Source organism: Brassica rapa, chromosome A07 (genome assembly GCF_000309985.2).
Source record: "Brassica rapa cultivar Chiifu-401-42 chromosome A07, CAAS_Brap_v3.01, whole genome shotgun sequence".
In the NCBI taxonomy this organism is placed as follows: domain Eukaryota; kingdom Viridiplantae; phylum Streptophyta; class Magnoliopsida; order Brassicales; family Brassicaceae; genus Brassica; species Brassica rapa.
Genome location: NC_024801.2, coordinates 15,444,222 through 15,466,368, shown reverse-complemented (window position 1 = coordinate 15,466,368; position 22,147 = coordinate 15,444,222). Strand labels below are relative to the sequence as shown.

General features: G+C 34.7%; 2 protein-coding genes and 1 long non-coding RNA gene across 6 annotated transcripts; 1 reads left to right on the top strand and 2 right to left on the bottom strand.

Annotated features, from left to right (window-relative positions):
- Positions 1 to 2,753: 2,753 nt before the first annotated feature.
- LOC103829654 (transcription factor LHW) lies at positions 2,754 to 6,318 on the bottom strand. 2 transcript variants are annotated; one of them, XM_018653268.2, is made up of 7 exons: positions 5,953 to 6,318; positions 5,701 to 5,867; positions 5,051 to 5,351; positions 3,797 to 4,684; positions 3,487 to 3,705; positions 3,279 to 3,404; positions 2,754 to 3,190 (listed from the first exon to the last, which is right to left on the bottom strand). In XM_018653268.2, the coding sequence occupies exons 2-7, from the start codon at positions 5,793 to 5,795 to the stop codon at positions 3,020 to 3,022; spliced, it is 1,800 nt and encodes a 599-aa protein (XP_018508784.1). In that variant the 5' UTR covers positions 5,796 to 5,867; positions 5,953 to 6,318; the 3' UTR covers positions 2,754 to 3,019. The 2 variants fall into 2 exon arrangements, with proteins under 2 accessions (XP_018508784.1, XP_009103583.1); XM_009105335.3 differs by having other exon boundaries at positions 5,987 to 6,318.
- A 3,459-nt stretch (positions 6,319 to 9,777) lies between these two features.
- LOC103829898 lies at positions 9,778 to 13,573 on the top strand. 3 transcript variants are annotated; one of them, XR_004449300.1, is made up of 4 exons: positions 9,778 to 12,327; positions 12,483 to 12,575; positions 12,684 to 13,129; positions 13,269 to 13,573. It is a non-coding gene; the product is annotated as an uncharacterized LOC103829898 (long non-coding RNA). The 3 variants fall into 3 exon arrangements; XR_004449299.1 differs by having other exon boundaries at positions 12,313 to 12,327; positions 12,483 to 13,129; XR_004449298.1 differs by lacking the exon at positions 9,778 to 12,327 and having other exon boundaries at positions 12,353 to 13,129; positions 13,269 to 13,327.
- A 398-nt stretch (positions 13,574 to 13,971) lies between these two features.
- On the bottom strand, positions 13,972 to 21,333 carry LOC103829652. Its single transcript, XM_009105333.3, has 4 exons — positions 20,743 to 21,333; positions 20,470 to 20,662; positions 15,646 to 20,199; positions 13,972 to 15,016 (listed from the first exon to the last, which is right to left on the bottom strand). The coding sequence occupies exons 1-3, from the start codon at positions 20,950 to 20,952 to the stop codon at positions 19,508 to 19,510; spliced, it is 1,095 nt and encodes a 364-aa protein (XP_009103581.1). The 5' UTR covers positions 20,953 to 21,333; the 3' UTR covers positions 13,972 to 15,016; positions 15,646 to 19,507.
- Between the last annotated feature and the right edge of the window lie 814 nt (positions 21,334 to 22,147).

Below are 22,147 nucleotides of genomic sequence, written 5' to 3'. Positions count from 1 at the left end.
CTGCATATAAATCAAAAGAAAAATCAGCTCTCATGAAATATAAAAGCTTAATGTTCTAAAATAAGAAGAAAAAAAAGTTCAGAACATTATTAACGTTAAAAGTTCAGAATACAAAGTTCAATTATTTCGTTTTTTCTACTGTGAATATCTTATTTATAGTAAATTGGTAGACGTTTCTCATTGATTTAGGTTGCATGATAAGCTAAGAAGTAGAATATTCTTTAATAAATTCTCAATAAATCTTATACTTATAAGGTAATATTATTTTTGGAATATCTTGTTAATAAAGCTAAAGGAGAACATCTCGTGAATAGATTGCACCAGAATTTTGGTTGACAAGTCTCACCATAAATATTAAGTTTTAAATGCATGATTTTAGGAGAAAAAATATTTTGTCAATTAATTTTGTTTCTCTAACATCTAAAATATTTAGTGAGTATTTGATGAATTAAACAGAGAAATGATCGCAAAAAGATGTTCTTTGAATCGAGAAAACACAAAAGTTAAGTATTAAAGTGATTTCATTTTTAGTAGTGTCGATGATTAAAATAAATCGAAAAAGAAATTCTAAAAAATCAATCAACAAAATCAAGAGAATTCTTTCTATTTGTAATAAGGAAACTAGATATTACATGTATTAACTAATATTGTTGCGCAAGTAATGTTAATAGAGGGATTAAATTATTTTTTCCTTTTCAATCAGTATTCAATGTTACTTTCCTTTTATAGGGGATCGATGAATTAAAATAAATTATTTGATTTGATAAAATGACTTTATATTCTAATATATCTATAGACTACATAAAATAATAAACCAAAATATTTACTTGAATTGATAAAATGACTTTATATACCATACTTTCGACAATTAGTTACCATAAATAGTTATTAATAATATTATGTAAGTCATTTGGAATCTAAAATATTTATTTGAATTAATAAAATGGATTTATATACCATACTTTCGACAATTAGTTACCATAAATAGTTATTAATAATATTATGTAAGTCATTTGGAAAGTGATGTTAATTGGTCATTAAATTATGTTTTTCCTTGCAATTAGTATTCAAAGGTACTTTCCTATTATAGTGGGATCGATGAATTAAATGATATATCGAAATTACAAAATAAGGTAAGTATTTAGAGGGCTTTCCTTTTTAGTAGTGTCGATGGAAAAAATAAATCAAAAAGAAATTCTAAAATATATTTAACAATAAACAAATATTCAATATAAAGTAAATTTAATTTTATTAATAATTTATAACATTCAGTAAATTATTTTAAAATTATGATAAATTTATTCTTTAAACAACGATAAATAATTTAAAAATAATATTAATAAACATGTTTGAATTTTTTAATATTTAAAATAATTATTATATAATTATATTCGAATACAATTCATCAAGTAGAGTATAAAACAATTATAATTATCTTATATAAAATTTCGTTCATTATATTTTATAGTTTATAAATATTAAAAGTAATAAATAAAACATTATTAATCTTTCTATAATTTCGAGAATCAGTTTCCATAAATTGTTATTCTGTAGATTATATGGTAAGTGATGTTAAATGATTTTAGACTTACCTTAAATTTTAGATCAAAATTAAATTAATAAAAATTAAAAATCAGCGACCAATCAAATTATAACAATTTTCTTGAAACTTCACCTATGAACGACACGTCACCAGAAATCACTAAAGTGACTTTTCTTTTAATTTATAGGGGGATAGTAAAAAAAACATTTTTTTCACGTATGCCATATCTAATTTTGAATTTATTGCTATTTTCAATTCATCCCAAATTAGATAGTATTCAATTGGTAGTTAACTTTTATAACTGAAAAAGGTCTACAGTATAATAAAGAATAAAGATACACCTCTAGCCTACTGTTGTTGATAAAGTATTGGAAATATATTAAAAGCGAGGAAGAAATTGAAGGGCCCAAGAAAATATAATGGAAATGTGAAATCATAATGTCCTGCCGATTATTCCATCATAATCTGTAGAGTGGAGAGAAGGCTAAATGCGAGAGCAAAATAGTTCATGAACCTTTTGCATCAAACTTTTTTTTTTTGGGCAAACCCTTTTGCATCAAACTTTAGGTACCTCAAAAGGGTAAAAGCAGAACACATATTGTAATAAGAAACGCAAATTTTAATTGTATTTTGAACTTAATCAGACTAAGTTTTTTCTTCATTCACATTTGTGGATCTCAAAATACAATAGAAACTTAATTAGACTAAGTTTGATCCACAAATGTGTATGAAGTCAAATATATATTGAAAATGTAAGTGAAACCAAATAGTTTCTATTGTATTTTTGGATCAACAAATGTGAATGAAAAAGATTTTGGACAAATGCTAGAATTAGGAATGGATTAAGACATCCACCACAGGTTAGTAAAAACACTAAGTACGTTGGTCATAAGGCTGTTAACTGAAGTATTGTAACTACCAATATAGCTTTTTCTCACAACCTCGCGTTGTGTTAATAAAGAGTGAATTTCATTGAAAGTAGAGCCTATTGTTTTTTTTAAATAATAAGCTAATAATGTACATAAGAGTTACTAATCAAAGTAACACAAAGGTACAAAATACATGTGAGCTTCTGTACTGTTGAAGGCTTAAAGCTGTTGTTGGTGGACCGGTTCTTTTTACCGGCCTTGATATACGTGAAACTGTTTGAACACTTGAACCGGTAAATGCAAAAGCTTTTAGCCAAGTCTATTTAGATTATTAACTAAAATTTACACTCCAAAAATCATGATTAATTCATTATATCAGACTCCATAGGAATAAAAGTAACAAAAAAAATCCACACAAATGAGATTCAATACAGAAAATAAAATTCGCAAAATCTCAAAACATAGAAAAATGAAAAAAAGGAGAAGCAAATGTACATTGAACAGCCAAACCGATTTTTTTAAGTTAGTCATAGCGAGCCTCCTGGACCGGTCCGCTCGTAACCTCTAATTATGAATCCAGCTTAACCAAGCCGGTCACTAATTTGTGTTACATTGAACAGCCACCAGTAGTAACCGGTAAGGTGTTGTTGGTAATGGGCATTGCAGCTTTGATCCCATCCAAAATAGCCTTAGAGTTTCCTCCTCCACATTTCATCGTCTGCTCCAAAATATTCATTAGTTGCATGAATATCTCCATCCTCGTCACATCTCGACTCGCCTAAAAAAACAAAATAAAACATCATATTGAGATCTCTCAACTTTTATCATTTTATATAAACCTATCAACTTAAAAGTAATAATATTACCTCAACAGTGAAGCGAGCCCAAATCTTGTCAACTCGAGTTTCAATGACACCCTTCAAGATGGTGAGTCCTAAGCTTCTGATCCAATCAGCGATCTCTAGAAAGAATCCTCGTTGTTCACATAACATCTGTCACAAAAAAATATAAAGACAAATTAAAAAAAAAACACTAAAACTTGACTAGCAAGTGAAAGTGCAGCAACGTTATTACCTCAACTTGGAAGATGCGAGGAGGGTTTATATCTTCTACTACAATGGGACACATAAGAGACTTTGACCCTACTTCGAAAGCCCATGTCGCTCCTCCTCCTTCCTCCTTCATAATCTTAGACTCCCCCTCGGTTTGTTTCACCTTATCAGTATGCTTCGAGACGTTTTGTAAGAAGAGCATGTGCTTGATTGTACGTTCAAGAAGCGCATCTATGCTACACTGTTGAAACAAAACATTTTTACTATTTTTGTTAGTAAATAATCTTTTTTAATTTAAAGGGATTTGCTTAGATTAAAACAAACCAGCTTACTTTAGCACCGTTTGGTATGATTTCACGCAACTCCTTGACACGATCTTGAATCATTTGGCGATCTTTAGGCCTTGGTCTTGGGTTCTCTCCTGGTTTAAGCCTTTTCCGGTTACTAGCAGCCGGTTTTGCAGTTTCATTCACCTTTGGAGTGCCTTCACGCTTTAAGCTGTGAGCTTGTTCAACCCAAGAACTGATCTGAGACCCGTAAAGCGCCAACGACGATGGGGGAGGCCCAACAGGTTTCTTCTCATTATATAAACCTCCTTGAGGGCTGCTGTGAGATGGTGTGGTGGTAACGGATGAGTTACTAACTTTGGTCATTGTGGTTTTGCAGGACTCGGACGTCTCATCTGATGAGATCTGCTTTGTGGTGGAGGAGGAACGAGCACCTGAGACCACAGCGTCCAAGAGATGATCTGTTTCTTGAATGATCCCAAAGTCTGATAACTCCCTAGTGAGCTGTTCTGTTCTCATCCCCCAACCTCTGTTCCTATTATCACCCAGACCCAACATGTCAAACAAGTCATCGCTTCGTTTAGAGCTCGAGTCTTCACACTGGACCACATTAGACATACAAGACAAGTTTTGATTCAGCCAAGCATCAGGATTCTGCCATCCTCCTTGCTTGAGGTGTTCATCCACAAGATTACAGGAAACTTCTTCATACGTTTGATGATCTGATGAAGAAGTAGAGTTGAAAAAAGCGGAAGACGGGAGGATCTTGTGTCCTTGAGAGGGCATTATTAGCCCGGAGACGGGGACTCCAATAAAATCAGCAGCAGGAGGTTCATATGTTGTGTAACTCTCAGACAAAAGAGCTCCCGGGACACATCCAAGTTGCAGGATAAGACCCTTCACCTCATTCACAAACCCCAAGTTCTCCATAATCTGCACACATAAGAACACAAGAACCTCAAGAAAAGAGCAAAACATTGTGAAGAAGAGCAAAAATGGTAACTTAGAGCATCTCCAATGTACACCTCTATAATTTCCTCTAAAATAGAGATCCCTATTATAGAGGTGAAAATGCTCCAATGTATGCCTCTATAATAGAGTTACTCTATTTTAGAGGAAAATATAGAGGAAAGTTACTTTTTGCCTCTATATTTAGAGGTGAAAATAACATATCTCTATATTTTCCCCTATAAATAGAGAAACTCTATTATAGAGGCATACATTGGAGCATTTTCACCTCTTTCTATTTTAGGGGAAAATATAGAGATAGAAATAAGGGTGGGTTGGAGATGGTCTTACAGGGAAGGAAGAACCGAGTTGAACAACACCATGAGGAACAACTGGGACAACTGCGACGGTCTGAATACCAGCAGAGAATTGGAGAAGCATCTCATTAATAACCTCAGGTGGATGAACACCACCCCGGTTGAAACTATCTGCTAGGATCCATTGATGGTGTCCTGTAAATGCAGCTCGGCCAACTAACCCTTCTCCAACCAAAATGATTCGATTGTTCAACATCATTCTGTTTGTAAGCAACTGAACATTCTCATTTCCAGAAAGTGAGGTTTCGTTGTAGCATTCCTCCCAAATCAACAAGCTGCACACAAAATAAATTTTATTAATACATCCAAACGGAAAAAGGACAACATGATTTAGTTACTTGATAGAGAGAGACAAAACGAAAAAGGACAAGAAAAGAAAGAACTGTAGAGCAAAACAATTAAACAAAAGAAGAGGATATGGTTTTGTCACAAATCAAAAGATTCTTTTACACAACAACCAAGATTAGATTAAACCAAACACAAAAACCCCAATAATTAAAAAAAAAAAACATCCTCGAGATCTGAGTTTGAAGAACCCTTTAATCAAAATTCATTCAAGATCTTGGTTTCTTTTTTTTGTTGGGTAATAAGAAAATGAAAGTGGTAGTAGTAGTAGTAAGTAACCTTGAGTTTTGGCAGCCGATTTTCCAGAAAACAGCATAAGACCATTGATTATTAACGCAAATAGACCTCAACGCTTCTTTTAGCAAAACACCCATAGATTCCTTCTCTCTTTCTCAGCTCCAACTAAAGAACGATCTTCTTCACTTTACAACACTGCAATTTTCAAACTGCCCAGGGAAAAAAAAAATCAAAACTTCTAAACTGAAAAAACATAACTTTAAAATGAATCTAAAGGAACCCAACTATTATTACATTCTTTAAAAGGAGATTGAAACAGGAGACTAACTTCCACGGCAAGATCCTCGTCCAGCTTGTTTTGTTCTAAGTCCTCCACTTTGCTTCCTTTCAGGATCTAAGCTACTAGCCATCATCATACCCATACATTCCATTTTCCAGAAATTAAATAAAAGAAAAGCAAAGAAAATTCGACTTCTTCTTCACAATATACTCCAAGCTTGGAGCTTTAAGATTCCAGCCATTGATTCAGCTAAAAATTTTAAGTCTTGAAGTGAAAAGAAAACAAAAGAAATAATCAGTGGAGCTTCTTTCTTATTTTTGCTGCTTTATCGCTCTCTTTTTTTCTTCTTCTGTGATAAGAGGAAAGGGAAATGAAAATGGGAGCAAAAGGGGAACTGTCTTATTAAAACCAAAGATGACGATGAATCCTAGAAAGGGTATATTGTTTTGGTTGAAATTACAGGATTGTGCCACTGAGTGGGGTAGTCCAAGTCTTTTGTCCGTTTCCCACAAATAATTTAATTGTTCTTATGTTTTTGTAAATAAGGTAATATCCTATAAAGTTTGTTTTAATATCAAAAAAATATAAAAGAGTTTTCTTTTTAGAAAAAGGTGTACCTCTCGGAGAATTAAAAGACGTTCCCAAAATGTTTAAAATAATTAATAATATCGGACAAATATTAGACTTTAGGGAGGAGTTTGAACTTTGTTGTTTGTATAATGCTTAGTTGGTGTAGGATTAAGCGTAGATAAAAAATTTGTTATATAAAATAAAAAATTCTTACTTTAAAACTCTAACACATCAAATGTGGATACAAGAATTGAGTGTTGTGGATAAAAATATGTATTATAAAATTACTTAAGTTAAAAGAAAAAGAAAACAAAATATGAGAATTCTTTTTTTTGTTGATGGCTGATATTTTGCTATTTTAATGAGTTTTAGCGTTTGTTTTTAGCCTATCTAGATAATTTTAAAATGCATTTATAGGTGTTGGATGTATATATTTCTTCATTTGCATTTGACAGGATCTGTAGTTCACAATTATAAATCCGGCCTAAATCAAAAAGACAATTCTGCACATTTTAAAAATTGTAGGATAAAATTGTTAATAACCAAAAGGTGAAAAACTACAATTGCAAAAAAAAAAAAAAAAACTCCACCATTGTTGCTCTCGAGTTTTCGGATCAACAATGACTGTTGTGTGGAATCAAGTCGACAACGAGCAGCAGAGAGAGAAGACAAGAAGACGAGCATGGTAGTTAAAAGCGCCAGATGATGAATTCAGCCGATGACAAACAAGTAAAGCTTGAAACGATGAAGACGACCATGATCTGTAGATTCTCGAGCAGATGGAGTGACGAGGATGAAGACCTACTGCAGAGGAGGAGTTATGTTGCGACGGCTCACAATAGAGAGGAAAACTCATTATTGTTTTGTGACTCATCTCTTCTTCCTTCTTTTTTTTTGTTACGAGGGCAAGAATTACAATAAAAAATTTGTAAAAAAAAAAGAATTACAATAAAATTGTAATGAATGAATGATGTTTGGTAAAAATCATTTTTTCAGAGTTAAAACCAGTTTCTTATTAATTAAGTGAAGTAATGAAAAACTAAACACCAAAAACAATAAAATAAAATATTTGGTAGTGGAAATAGTTAAAAGAGATGTAGAATACATGTTTAGTTTTTTGATGGTTATACTTCTTAATTTTTTTAATTGGTAAATATATTTTGTAGCCATTTAATCAAAGAAAAGATAAAACTTATTTAAAAAAGCATAACCAACAAAAAAACGGTTTAAATGTGTGTCTTAAGTGAAAAGTGATTATGTATATAACTGGAACAGTGCCGGTGCCGGCTCAGTGGGGGGGACAAGCGGTGCGACCGCCCCGGGCCCAAGCCCGTATCCTCCCGTATAATAATAATTAAGGGGCTCAATTTTTTTATAAATACAATAAATCAAAATAAAAAGAGCCCAGAATTATTTGATATGTATATAGTTTTATTTTCATTACAAATATATACAAAATTTTGCATATTAAATTTTATATATATTTTAAACATTATGTATATAAATTTTAGAGGGTAAAATTTTTTTTTTTGCCCTAAGACCCCTAAAAATGTTGAGCTGGCCCTGAACTGGAAAATCATAAAGTTACTCTATATGTAATTTTCTCAAAAAAAAAATTGTGGTAGGTCGCTGTTTTCGATTCGAGTAAAACAAATAAAATTGGAAATAATTTGATATTATTAAAAAGAAAAGGTGAATGATAATTTGGGCGAAAACACGACAAAAGAAAGAAAAGACGAAATGGCAGAGAAAAAAACAAGATGTTTATTGCTTAGGTGTCTCATAAACCATTGAGAGAGAATTAGTGGTTGTTGCTGTCTTGATGAGGTCACCTGTGACAGTTTGCTAATTCCTTCTCTGAATATTCACAGAAGTGGCAGTGCTTTATATACTCAGAGAGACCCCTATGCTAATGTAGAGGTCCGAACTACATCCTCTCCTCAATTATATTTTTGTGAAGAAAATTTACAAAATACAAATAATGTTATCGATTTTTGACCAAAAAAAAAAGTTATCGAGTTTGAAAAAATGATATTTCTCTAATAAACATACTAAATCATATGATAAACTCATAGTGCATTGACTGGACAATTTAGCCAGTATAATATAAATTAAATAGCTAAATTCTGGAGGATTATTTGAAAAATAAAAATCCTATTTTTATTTGAAAAATAAATCATATGAGTGAGGTTTTTAAGGTTTGACCAAATTTCATGTCATTTTGTTTCACACTATTTATACAAAAGGGTTACTGTTCGATATTGCTAAGTTTAACTCTATAAATAGTAGTAACCTAATTTAGTAAAAAAAATAATATATATATATATATATATATTAGATACAAATATATAAACATGTTAATTTTATTATGCAATAATTTTTATATAACCTTTCTCAAAAAAAAAAAATATATAACCCAGTCACAAAATGTCTTGTTGTTTGTCAATATTCTTATGGCTGGGATTTATCATAAGCTTGAGTCTATTATAGTGTTTGATGCTCATATAAACTGGTTATATATTAAGTTTGAGAGGTTTTGCTTATCCTGCACCAACAAAGTAAAAGTATTTATCCACTACGACTTTGGTTAATCTTTTCTTTTGTTATTAAATATCACTTGTTTAATTTTGGCTTCTAAAATTTAATGTCAGTTTTTTTTAAATATTAATTTTGGGCAAATTCCATAGATAGAATTTTTTTAATAACAATAGCACGCAAAAATAATAATTTCCAAATATTTATTAAAAAGTAAAAGATTGACATACCCATGTTTATTTTATGTGTTTGTAACTTTTGGTGTTATTATAGTACAGTGTAAAACATTTTGTTCTCTTATTCTTTACCAAGTTAACACAAACATTCAAATAAAAGATTTGAGATAGCAACTACATTATTTCTCTTATTTTTCTCTTTTTAAACGTTCTCAATTTAAAAAATATAGTTCGGAATTAAGTTTGGACGTCCGGTGGTTTTTCGTCGCTTCATGTCTCTTTTTATGTCTTTTTTTGCTTCTTTTCAACTTCGCCTCTCCTCTTAGACCATCTCCAATGCTACACTATAATTTTCTCTATATTTCACTCTAAAATAGAGTAACTCTATTATAGAGTTGGATTTGCTCCAATGGTTCACTCTATAATAGAGTTACTCTATAATAGAGTGAAATATAGAGTATTTTTGTTTTTTCACTCTATATTTAGAGTAAAAAAACAAGAATACTCTATATTTCACTCTATTATAGAGTAACTCTATTATAAAGTGAACCATTGGAGCAAATTCAACTCTATAATAGAGTTACTCTATTTTAGTGTAAATTATAGAGGAAAAAATAGAGTCCCCTTGGAGATGCTCTTATCTCTTCTCATGTGTTTTCTTTCTTGGTGCTCTAAGCACTCGCCTCCGCGGTTCAGATCTGATTCGGAAAAGCACAAAGTTAGGGTCGGTAAGGGGTTCTTGTGGGTCAAGTAAGGAGACGTAGGTCACAATCAGGTGTCAAATTTAGTTATTGGAAAAAAAATTTCTTTTATTGTGTTTTCGGTGCTCCTCCTTCTCGGCTTAGGTGTACAGTCATACATGGTTTGACCGTGCATCGGTGTTCTTCAAACAGTGGGGATGCAGTTTATTTTTTCTTGTTCGTCATTGATAGCGTGTCTCTTACGATTTGTCGATTTTGTTTCCGGGGAACCTCCATAGATGTTTTCGTTTCAAAATTTGGAAGATCTATTGTGGGTTCTCCGTTGCATGGCGTGAGCGGAGTGGTGCTGGTCTTGAAAGTCGCTCCTCTCTTTTCTAGTGGTAGCGCATGCCGGGCAAACTTGTTTCAGAGACGAAATCTAGGACTGCTCTGGACTGTTCTTCTTTAGATGGTATTGTCTAGCTTTTCTTCTTATGTGTAGGTTTGAAGGCGAATAGCGACTCTTGAAAGTTTATCTTACTGAATAAAGCTTGGTCTTTGTTTTAAGAAGATTTTCATAAGTTGTTCTTGTTGTACACAATCATTAAAAACATATCATCGGACAAGCCAATTCTACCGAGTTTTGTCTCTCGTTATTACTACGGGTCTTTTTTGTGGCAAACGTTTAGTTCAATTATGTTGTATTTTCATAAACTTTTTGCCAGGTGTGTCCATCCCTTTTTATTTAGATTTGAATTCTGTTTGTTCTAATTTTGCATTCTGTTTTTTTTTTTTGTATTTCGTAAAAATTGGTAATATAGCATGTTTACCCAAAAAAAAAAGATTTGAGATATTCACACTCGTTTTCAAAGATCGGAGATGTGATAATTTGTGAAAACATGGAATAAAGGAACAATAAAGAAATTGACCACAAAAAAAAGGAACAATAAAGAAATGATAAATATACCGACATGCATAGCAATTATAAATGAGGATGTTGGAGGGTTGGAGAGAGGAAGAATGACACGTGGGTAGAGTGGTAGGGTAGAGAGGGTAATAGAGTGCGAATAATGAAGAATGATGAGAGATTGAGAGGCTTTACTTTGTTGCATTTCAAATTTAATCCTCAATTTTATCTTGTTCTCTCATCATATTTGTCTATAATGCTATATGTTTTCTGAATGGTTGTAAACTGAATTATTCATTGCGTTTTCTAACACTATCTTATTGATTTCGTTTTCTAACACTACCTTATGCTTTTGCAAACGAACCCTATTGTCCATTTAACATACAAAAAAGAATCCTCTCTTGACAAAAAAAAATCAAACTCTTCGTGTCAAGGTGAAGAGGTCAGTTGGTCATAGCCACTAGACTACGGCAAACTTAAAGATTCTTCGACTTGTTGCTATTTTTGTCTTTATAATAGTATTTAAAATCAAAATTACTTTAGCATATCTCTTACTTTAAAATATGAACTACTATTTTTCTCTATATTTAAATAATAATTTCTATTTTAATATATATTTTTAAGTAATACTATTTAAAAATACATTGAGATATATTTCATTTCTATTTTAAAGTTCTTATGTTTTAAAGGAAAAGTAGCAAAATAGAGATAGTCTCAATTTAGTCGTATGATCTTGAGATAATGTAATTTGAAGTTCTAAAAGCACATAGAGTCTACTTTTGCTTTAAAAGAAGGAAAGACAACCATTACTTCAAAATGACTCACTGCAGCAACAGTTCACGTTTTTCTATTACTCAGTTCTCTTGTGATTGATTTTTGTAAAGAATTCTGGTATTATTAACTCCACTTTTATTTTCTTTCCCTGGTTGCTGCCATGTCAGTAAGTGTCCCAATTTCTTACAGGAGCGAGAAATGACTAAATGAGGAGTCAGCATGTCAAGATTCTCCAATGGATTCCATTTTCCCCTAATCTCCATAAAATTTATATATAGAAATTACAAACAATGACGTAACCAAATGGGCTTACAACTTACAAGTACCTAACCAAGGATCTAAAGATTGGATGGAATGTATAAGCATATGATGTGAGACCATCTTTATCCCTGATCCTTAATAAGGTTTCTAAGCAAAATAAGTGATTTAATTAAATCAAAAGAAAAGAAAAGAGGTATAACCGATCCTTAAATAAGGAGTTTGGTGACCGCTTTTAAGAGAGGTTTTAAGTCCACGTGTCAGAAAATTAGGGAAAGGCTTTTTTTCCTTCTATTTGTCTCTTTTTTTTCTGACTTTGTCTAGTCTTTCTCGTGTTCTCCGTCTGAGAGAAAGGGTCGAAACCGACGAAACCCACCACCGATCGAAACCCCAAACACTCTTCTCCACCACCGATCCTCCACCACCGATCCTCCGTCTTTGATATTTTTGTTGAAAGATACAAAGGCAAAGACATCTCTGTTGTTGCAGGTAACTCCTTGAACTTATGGGTGTGTTTTAGATTAATAGCGCTTTGATTGGATGCCGAGTGTGTGTGTGTGTGTTACCCCTTAAAAGTGAAAAGTCGTTTTCTTTAGAGTCAGTGGCGTCTATATTAATGGTTGTAGTGATTGAAATGGATACAGGTGTTGAAGGAAGAGGTTTCATTTTTGGTCCTCCTATTGCGATGGCTATTGGTGCCAAATTTGTTCCCATGAGGAAGCCCAAGAAGCTACCTGGTATGGTACCATTTTTAATATTGAGTTCATGGGATTAGTGAATTATGATAGCTCGGACTGATTGTTCTGTGTTAATTTGAGTGGTTTATTCAATTTTATGTTGTGTAGATGGCTAGGACTCAGAAGAACAAAGCAACCGCTCATCATCTGGATTTGTTAAAGGTAAACTCTTCTCCTCCCAAGCTATTTCATTTTTCCAGTTTTGTGTAGCTTAGAGTGAGGTTTGTTGTTTATATATGGCATAGTCTCTTGTAAAGTTTCTTACTTGGATGAATAAGTTTTGTTGTTAATACCAAATAGCACAGTGTAAAACATTGCATGGACCTTAAGAAATAAAACAGAGGTGCTGCAGCACATGAGACTTATGGCATTTTTTGTTTGTTTGTCCCCAGTGTTGTATGTCGCCACTATTACAGAATCAGCTAGCAGAGTTAACAAATCAGAAGCAGCAGCAACAAGTGGCAACTGGTGGAGATAAAAAGAGAAGAAAACTTGTGGTGGTTTCCCAGAATTGCATCGAACCGCTTCAAGCACTTTGTCATGGTAGTAAAGAGGTACTTTTCAGCTTGACCTTGATGACTCAGTGGTTGCAGATCCTTGATTACTGTATACACTTGTGCCTTTTTGGATACATGTTTCTACCAGTGTTGCATGATCGTACCTCACTATTGATGTTGGTTTTGCAATGATCAGGTGATGAGCATGAAAGGTCAGAGTGCAGATAAGAGGCGCGATATAGCGACCTTGAGGAAGAAAAGAAAGGAAGAGAAGATAGGTGTGTGATATAACTTGCTTTTCTTTTTATATGTAGTGTTTGTGCCCATTGAAATGACTTTTTTGGTAAACCGTGGACTTGCAAGATGTGCTCGGGAGGTTCATGTTTGATACAACATTATAGTTAGTTATAGAAACCGAGGATCGAAAGAGGCAAAAAAAAAAAAAATTTAAGAAACCCAAATTAAGAAACTACCATTGTAGTTCAAAAATTAGGTGATTTTTAACTAAGATCCTTAACTACAATTTATTAATTTAATAGTCATTAAAGTGTACTTAAGAAACTATGTGGGATTCTAGGGATAAACATGCTCTGATATTATCTGCCATGCAGTTAATATTCGCGATTTCAGGTTGCCTAAGTGGCATGCTGCGTTTCAGCCGTGGCAAGGATTAGGTAATAGGTTGCCTCGCCTCTCTCCCATGTAGGTCGCTATACCTCATATTCTCCAGCTTTTTGTGAAATAGTCTGTAGCCACACCAGCAACAAAATAACTTTAGTAGAAACTCGATGAATTACACAAAACAAATTTCACAGAAGATAATAATCAAAACGAAAACGTTTCTTTGTAAAATCTGCGGAATATATTTGTCACCTCTTCTAGTAATTTTTTTTTTTTTCTTAAGTAAATTTTTATTCAACCCAATAAAAGGGATTCAGTTCCGGTTACAAGCACGATTTGAACAAAATTCCCAAATCAACCTATTACATCCTAGTTTCGCCCACCCACTCAACCCGGCACGTTCCACTATTCTGTTCTAAGAATCCGTAAGACTCAATTGCTGTTCTCGACCATTGGCGATGACCCCGAAAATGTGAGGTTCTCCTCGTCGCCTCGGATGCCGGGACTTCCCGGGTCGCCAAAGGCGTAGCTAGCTTTTGAGGAACTCCTCGTACTTGCAACCATCCCTGCCGATTAAGCGCTATACGGTATATAGAAGTGGAGGTTCCAAGTAACTCTTACCAAAGAGAGTTCCAAGAGACCAAGCTGTACACACCGCTATCCCGCTTGCAGAAACGAGTTGATTCACCGCCACTACCATATCAGGTTGCCTCCAATACCTGCACAGAAAGTCACCACACTACCACAAAACTTCAAGCGAAGCTAGACAGCACCGGGATGTGTAGAAGACCAAACGTTTGACACGGAAGTGATTATGACCCCCGAGAATCACTCCCACGATTGAGACATCCGAGAACCGGACATCGATGACTGAGCATGTTAAAACCCCAAACCCGTGTCAAACGGAAAGGAGCTAACCAATTAGAAGTCAAGAGACTCGAAACCAAACTGAAAGCCGCCGCCTTTAGCTTGATTGAACTGATAGGTAGCTGTGCTGTGAAGTGTCGAGATGAAGTAGAGTGACTTGAAGCCTCCGACAACCATGGACGACCACCGGAACCCGCGGAGATCGGGTATAACATCAAGCCACTCGCACACAATTCTGAACAGAACCAAGCGCCATCACTCCTGCACGCGTTAGCTCACGAATCGCCTTTGAGGCCTAGACAAGGCCACCAAAGCTCATCTAACCCACGGGTAAAAGAACAGGTCCGCATCGACACCGACATGAACTGAAGAACTGAAACCCTAAGGAAAAATGATTCTCGGCCCGTCAAGCAGCAGATATCCACCACACAACGGAACTGAAGAACCATTCCGAACCTTCTCAACAAACAACATGAATGACCGGAGTTAATCTGAGATTTGAAAATCGATCTTCTCCCAACTCAAAAGCCGACTGCTTCGAGTCTCCCTCTTCAATAACCTCACCGGAAAGCCAGAGGAAGCGGAGCCGTCGCCGGTGAGACAGTCCTTGCGCAGAGAACGTTCGCCGGTTAGAAACCCTAACCCAGATCCCTCGATATGTCGGAAAAGAAGCTGGAGAACACAGAGCAGCAACACATGAACGGAAACAGAGAAAAAGGGGTGCCTCCGGCGCCGGCCGTCGCGCTCACGCGCTCACCGGACGCCGGAGCTCAAGCTCACTTCAGTTTTGGGTTTTCGTAGAGAGGATAAAGAGAGAGGAGACAGTTAACTTGAGTGTTAGAGCATGTGCATCAGTGAACCCCATGAAAGGAGTTCACAAAGTATTTTTTTATTATTTTTTTTTACTGTTTGATTTTTGTTTTAAAAAAAAAAAAATTAATTAATCGGACCAATCGCGGGCCGCCACGTGTTGTGGGACCCGCGCTACAGTGATGAACCAGGTTCACTGGGAAGAGCTTGGGAGAGACAGGTTCATTACTATTCATTATTATAATATTTTTTTTTTTTTTGAAATCTGTGTGAACCTTCTCAACAAACAACATGAATGACCGGAGTTAATCTGAGATTTGAAAATCGATCTTCTCCCAACTCAAAAGCCGACTGCTTCGAGTCTCCCTCTTCAATAACCTCACCGGAAAGCCAGAGGAAGCGGAGCCGTCGCCGGTGAGACAGTCCTTGCGCAGAGAACGTTCGCCGGTTAGAAACCCTAACCCAGATCCCTCGATATGTCGGAAAAGAAGCTGGAGAACACAGAGCAGCAACACATGAACGGAAACAGAGAAAAAGGGGTGCCTCCGGCGCCGGCCGTCGCGCTCACGCGCTCACCGGACGCCGGAGCTCAAGCTCACTTCAGTTTTGGGTTTTCGTAGAGAGGATAAAGAGAGAGGAGACGGTTAACTTGAGTGTTAGAGCATGTGCATCAGTGAACCCCATGAAAGGAGTTCACAAAGTATTTTTTTATTATTTTTTTTTACTGTTTGATTTTTGTTTTAAAAAAAAAAAAATTAATTAATCGGACCAATCGCGGGCCGCCACGTGTTGTGGGACCCGCGCTACAGTGATGAACCAGGTTCACTGGGAAGAGCTTGGGAGAGACAGGTTCATTACTATTCATTATTATAATATTTTTTTTTTTTTTGAAATCTGTGTGAACCCCCCCCCCCCCGTAAGTTCACTAATGGGGGTGCTCTTAAATTCTTCTAGTAATTTCTTTCCCGTCATGTATAGTACTACTCTAACTCTGTTTCGTACTCGTCTTGTTATAGTAGCCATTCGATGTCACATGTGCTGGAGTTCTCATATTTACATATTTTATAAGTATAGTAAGGTATGTGATTCATATATAGGATGTTAAACCCGGATAAATTTCAGTTATGCACTTACTCTCATACCTTACTTTGTGTTTTTTTGGTAGAAAATAAACGAAAGCTCGCCACTAGATCTAACAAAATCTCCAACGTTTAAAAGTCGATGTCGACAGAAACAAAAAATTAAAGACTTTTTGTCTTTTGATAGGTAATATGTGTATACACCAAAAATCCACAGATAAACACGAAGGAGATTCGGAGTATCCACTAAAAGAGTTAATAATACCATTCGCTTGACAATATTGACTAGTTGCAAAATGATGATTCTGAGTAAATAGTCAGTCTAGACTCTAAATAGTCTAATGTAATGTCGCTTCATTACCATGAATTGTTATTTTCATTTCGAATGATACTAGTAAAAAGTCGAATTTAAGGTCTATGGTTTGGGCTATAAGAACACCCATTGTAATTTAGTGTACGTAGATCATGATGTTCCCAGATACAAAGATACCCTAGTTTTGCTTAAATATAGTACATTTACTGGGTAAAGCCCGTTAACTTATTCGGTTATTCCGGAGCTCACATAGCATAATTTTTACTCACTAGTACTGTCATGATATTCCCCCTGGACTGCGCTACCCACGCTCAAACTCCCTCCCCGCTAACAAATTTTTACTCTCATCGAAAATCCCCACAAACTTATACTTTTCACCAATTCTCCACCTAAATTAAATAATCCAACCTTCTTTTTTTTTTGACAACCTTATTCCACAAAACTAATAAAATCAGTGTAATCACGTTTTAAAACTGAAATTACCCATAATCATAATCGGAGTTCATTAATCCGACCCTGACCCGTCAAAGATGTTAAACCTATTTTTCACGTCTTTGAATTATATCTTGTTCTTCTCCTTACCAAATTATCTTCTCAAAAGTTACTATAAAATATCATTTCCATATTTAATCGCAGAAAAATGATTCTATCAAAGATACAATTGCAGTCTCTCTAGAAATTCTCTCTAGAGCTTTGGACTCTCTCTATGGGATCTTTTCCTGAAAGAGCTTAGAGCAAGAGCATTAGAGGTTCAAGAGGGAGGTTCACACGTTTTACGAGAAAAAAAAAATATTAAAAAAAGCAAAAGTGATGAACTCACCCCTTCTCACCTCTTCTGCATGATACCCTCTCTCCTAAAGTTCATCACTGTAGCGCGGGCCCCACGATACGTGGCGGCCCGCGATTGGTCAATTTTTTTTTTTTTTTTTTTTTAAAAAAAAAAAATCAAAATGAAAAAAAGAAAAACTTTAATAATAAAAAATTAAGAAGGTGAACCCCAAAGGGGGTTCACTGATGCTCATGCTCTTAGATCTTCAAATCTTCTTCACTAAATCCTTTCATGTCCTCTTTGCTTGTTAAGATCGTCTCTTCAGCTTCACTTTGCACTGAAAATTAAGTCTCTCTTTAACCAGATAATCAACACTATTATACCACTAACTAACTATTTTTCAAAAGAGTGTCGCCTTGAGCGTTTTTTTTAAGTTTTACGAAAATGACACATCAATTACTGAAAAGAACTTAATATTCAATCAGTTTTTTTATTTATATACATCACATACAACCCATAAGCTATTGTCCAAGAATAATTCTTTTTTTTGGTCAAAAGAATAATTCTTTAAATATGTATATATATACACACATTAATAAATCAAACCATTCGATTACAAACTGGACTCGTACAAAATCCTTATTCAAATGTTTTCTAATTAGCTTTGCTTTGATCCATATTTCTGGCGCATTCCGCTAGATTGGATTCATAATCCTAGAATATCGACTGCTGTTTTCAATCTTTGACATCTAAGAATAATTCTTCATCAATCTTTCTAAGTCGATTCTATATTTGTTAATTTTGCATCAGAGTTTACGAAAACACAACAATTGACAGATTCTTGTCTTCCTCTCTAAGCGTTGTTAACATAGCAAGTTCACATTGATATCTCATATATTCATCTTACATTGTTTTTTTAAGGGTCGCCTTCCTCGACACCCAATGGAAAACCAAACCATGATAACATACTACTGGCCATCTTTTTCATTGTCTTTAGAATCAAACAAGTTTCTAATCTCACGAGTCGATCAAACAAAAAAAAACTATTTGTATGCCAATAACTCATGTTTAAAAAGCTATAGCACAACTTACCATATAATCTTTCAACGCGCCCTACACTCTTTTTTTCTCACTTTACTTATCAACCCAAAAAATGAGAGTCGCAACGTCACTTACAAACTTAAATCAACCAAAATTTTGAAGTTCAAACATAGTTAGACTAGCTTCGCTCGCCCACAACACCGACGCTATCCTCTAGGAAGTTCCAAAATCCTTAGAAATCAATCACCGTTCTCAGTCGTTGAATGTGGAATTTACGTACGGTCGTTGTCTCAGATGCCCATCTTCTCGTAACATCACCGGAGTAGGCTACTCCGAGTAGCTGGATTTTGATAATATCTTCAAGTTTGCAATATAAGTCGTCGATGAAGCCCTTTCCACTAATGATTAAGAGGGAAAATATAGCAAACCTTATGAGCACTACTGGAACCACTAAAACCGCCTAATCGAGAACAGGAACCGCCAAAGCCAAGGGACAACTCGGCTTAGAACAGACGGGGCAAGCCTCAGACAAATCGGAATGCAAAGGAGACGAAACCTAGTTACAAACACATCAAATCCTGCAAAAGAAGAAGGATATTAGTCTCCCAAAGAGACCAAAATGCCGACTTGGTACTGGGAAAACTCATCACCACCCACGCCTCCTCACAATCCACTACGAAGATTGTAGGATTTCATAACATAAATCATTTATATGTTATCTCTATGAAGAACAGAGTAAGTTACTAGTGGCCCCGGATGGACTCAAAACTGAGTTCACAGTTTATCAATTAAAAAAGACTTCTTCAAATAAAATAAAATAAAATAATAAAAATTTAAAATGAATTTTTTTTTACAAAAAAAAAGAATTAAAAATGAAATTCATCTGACAACAAAAATAAAGAGATTGAAATATAATTAGAGAGGCATGCAAACTGTTAGCCAGTTCGGTAACCCTCCCACGGACGGATGTTGACTGCGTCCATCAACTCCACCATTGCATATGAAAGCTCCTCCGCAGCTCTGTCCGCAGCAACCTCCGCTTCTGTTTTTCTAGCTTCGAAGTCCAACCACGTTTCCCAAACTTCTTCTCTTAACTCTATAAACATCTCAAGGGCTTCTTCTTTTATCATCCCACTCATAGTTTCCATTTCTTTCGAAATTTCGTCCACAATCATGTAGGTTAGATTGGCCCTGTCAGCTGTTGTTTTTGCCGCCTTTGCAGTTTCTTGGATAACAAAGTAGGTCTCATGAACTTCTTCAGCTACAGATTTCAGTTTTACTCTCCAATCTTTGATATCCTCCTCATCTGATACATCTTCCCGGATATCATTATTAATATTGAGGTTCAAGTCGCCTCTCGGAGTTACAAGCTCTGAGTTAACGAAGTTCTTAATCAGCTCCATATATGCCCCCATCTTTTCTCCATCATCTCCCAACTCTTCACGTAACTCTAAGAGGTTCAAAGACAAAGTTTTTCTGTGTTTCTCAAGATCTGAGTGGATAGTTTTCTGGATAAGCTCTATTTCTATATCCATCTTCTTTCCATCTTCTCTTAACTCTTCTAATAACTTCCCCATCTTCTCAAGTTCCTTGATCTCATCTCCTTCCTCATCATTCCTTCTTACTTCTGAAAACAAACAAATAAATAAATAATAATAATATATACGGTGACATCAACTATACCTGTGTAAAAAAAAACAACAAAAACACTACTTAGTACTAAAAGTCCAAGCCTAGACTAGTGGTTTGTCCAAGTGGCATTGTTGTATGAGAGTGATCAAATATATTGCAGTTTGTTGGGATAAAAAACTAATAATATGAAAAAAATCAAGATATATAGCTCAAAGTTCGAGTACTATTGTTCACTAGAAATACTAATTAGGGTTTCTTTAATTACCGGGGGACTGAAGAGGAAGTGATATGGTATGATGAGATTTATAAGATCTAACAATGTACTCGATGATGTAAGCAGAGTGGTTCACGAGGGAGATAAAAACGGTGAGAAGCCAAACGAGTATGGTCTCATGAGAGCTTAGAGCCAATAGAAACATGAACCGGTCTGATAGAAACAGCCAGAGTCCACCGATACCCTAATTAATTGTACAGAAGAGACGGAGAGAGAATTAGCACTAAGTAAAGTTAATTAGATAGATTAGAAGAAGATATTTACAGAGGGTCCAGCAAAAGAGAGTCGAGGGCATAATAAGAAGAATATTATGGCGAGAAGAGTAGTAACGAGAAGCAGAAGGCCGATCAGAACTGAGACGAAACTGGAGTAGAGGAGAAGTATGACGAGAAACGGACGCTCTATCCAAAACAAAATAATCGCTAGGTCTTCTATTTCCTTCTCGTTTCTTTCTTGTTCTTCAGTACTATTCATCTTCTTCGTAAATCAATCTTACTTTGCCGATACTGATATAACCTATGCTGTTATAGTTGTTAGGTTCCTTGACTAAAGTTTGACTTTGTGACTTGGAGAAATTGGTTTTAAGGTTTCGTTTTTCGTTAATTTATAGAATTTAAATCCAAAAAGAAATCAAACTTAACAAAATAAGCCATATTTCATAAATTTAAAGATATACACTTATTTTCAAATAATTATCCCTAAGTTACATAAATAATTAAATAAACAAAAACATAAAATTCTAGATAAAATCTATACTATACTAAAAGGGGATATAAGCTCCTCTTAGAGTGTCCATGTAGGCACAAAAAATCGTCCAATCAGAGAGTCCGAAGTTGCCACGTCATCTCACTTAGTTTTTCGTAAAAAATGAATAAACAATGCAAAGGAAAGGATCGAACCCGGGTTAGTATTACATAAATATAGGACAGATACCACTAAGCCATTGAAACTTTCTTGAACACATATACAAGAATCACTAAATATGTAATCACAAACTTTTATGTACATTTACAATAATATGGATTCAACTTTCAAGACTCCGCTATTTTGTTTTGTAAAAAAAAATAAGTAAGTGACTAAGCTAATATATTTTTTGAAAGTGTGAGAACATTGACAAATATGAGAAAACATAGATTTTTGTTTTCGTGACAAAGTTAAAAATCACAATACTAAAAGTGCAATATTCTCAATGGAGAAGCTGCCACGTCATAAAAAAAATCACCCAATCAAAATCATGCTTTTTTACACATCATATATGCTTTTACGTTTGAGCTTCTATTTGTTAGGATTTGAATTAATTGATCTGGAGTCAATTAAATCAGAAAGCCCAACGATGAATCGATCATAAATTGTTAACATTTGGGCTTGGTTTCATTTGTTAACGTTTGGGCTGGAAATAATTGATTTAAGCTTCAATTAACTCAGAAAACCAAACCGGCAAAAGATGAATCTATCACGATCGCTTCTGACACTACGTCTAGGGCTGTTCAATATGGTAAAACCGAACCGTACCGAACCGAACCGAACCGAAATAGACAATATGGTTTGGTTTTGGTATATACCATATAAACCGAATGGATATAATTTTATAAAAACCGTAGGATTTGGATATGGTTTGGTATATAACCGATTAAACCGAATAAACCGAACAAAACCGATTAAAAGTAGA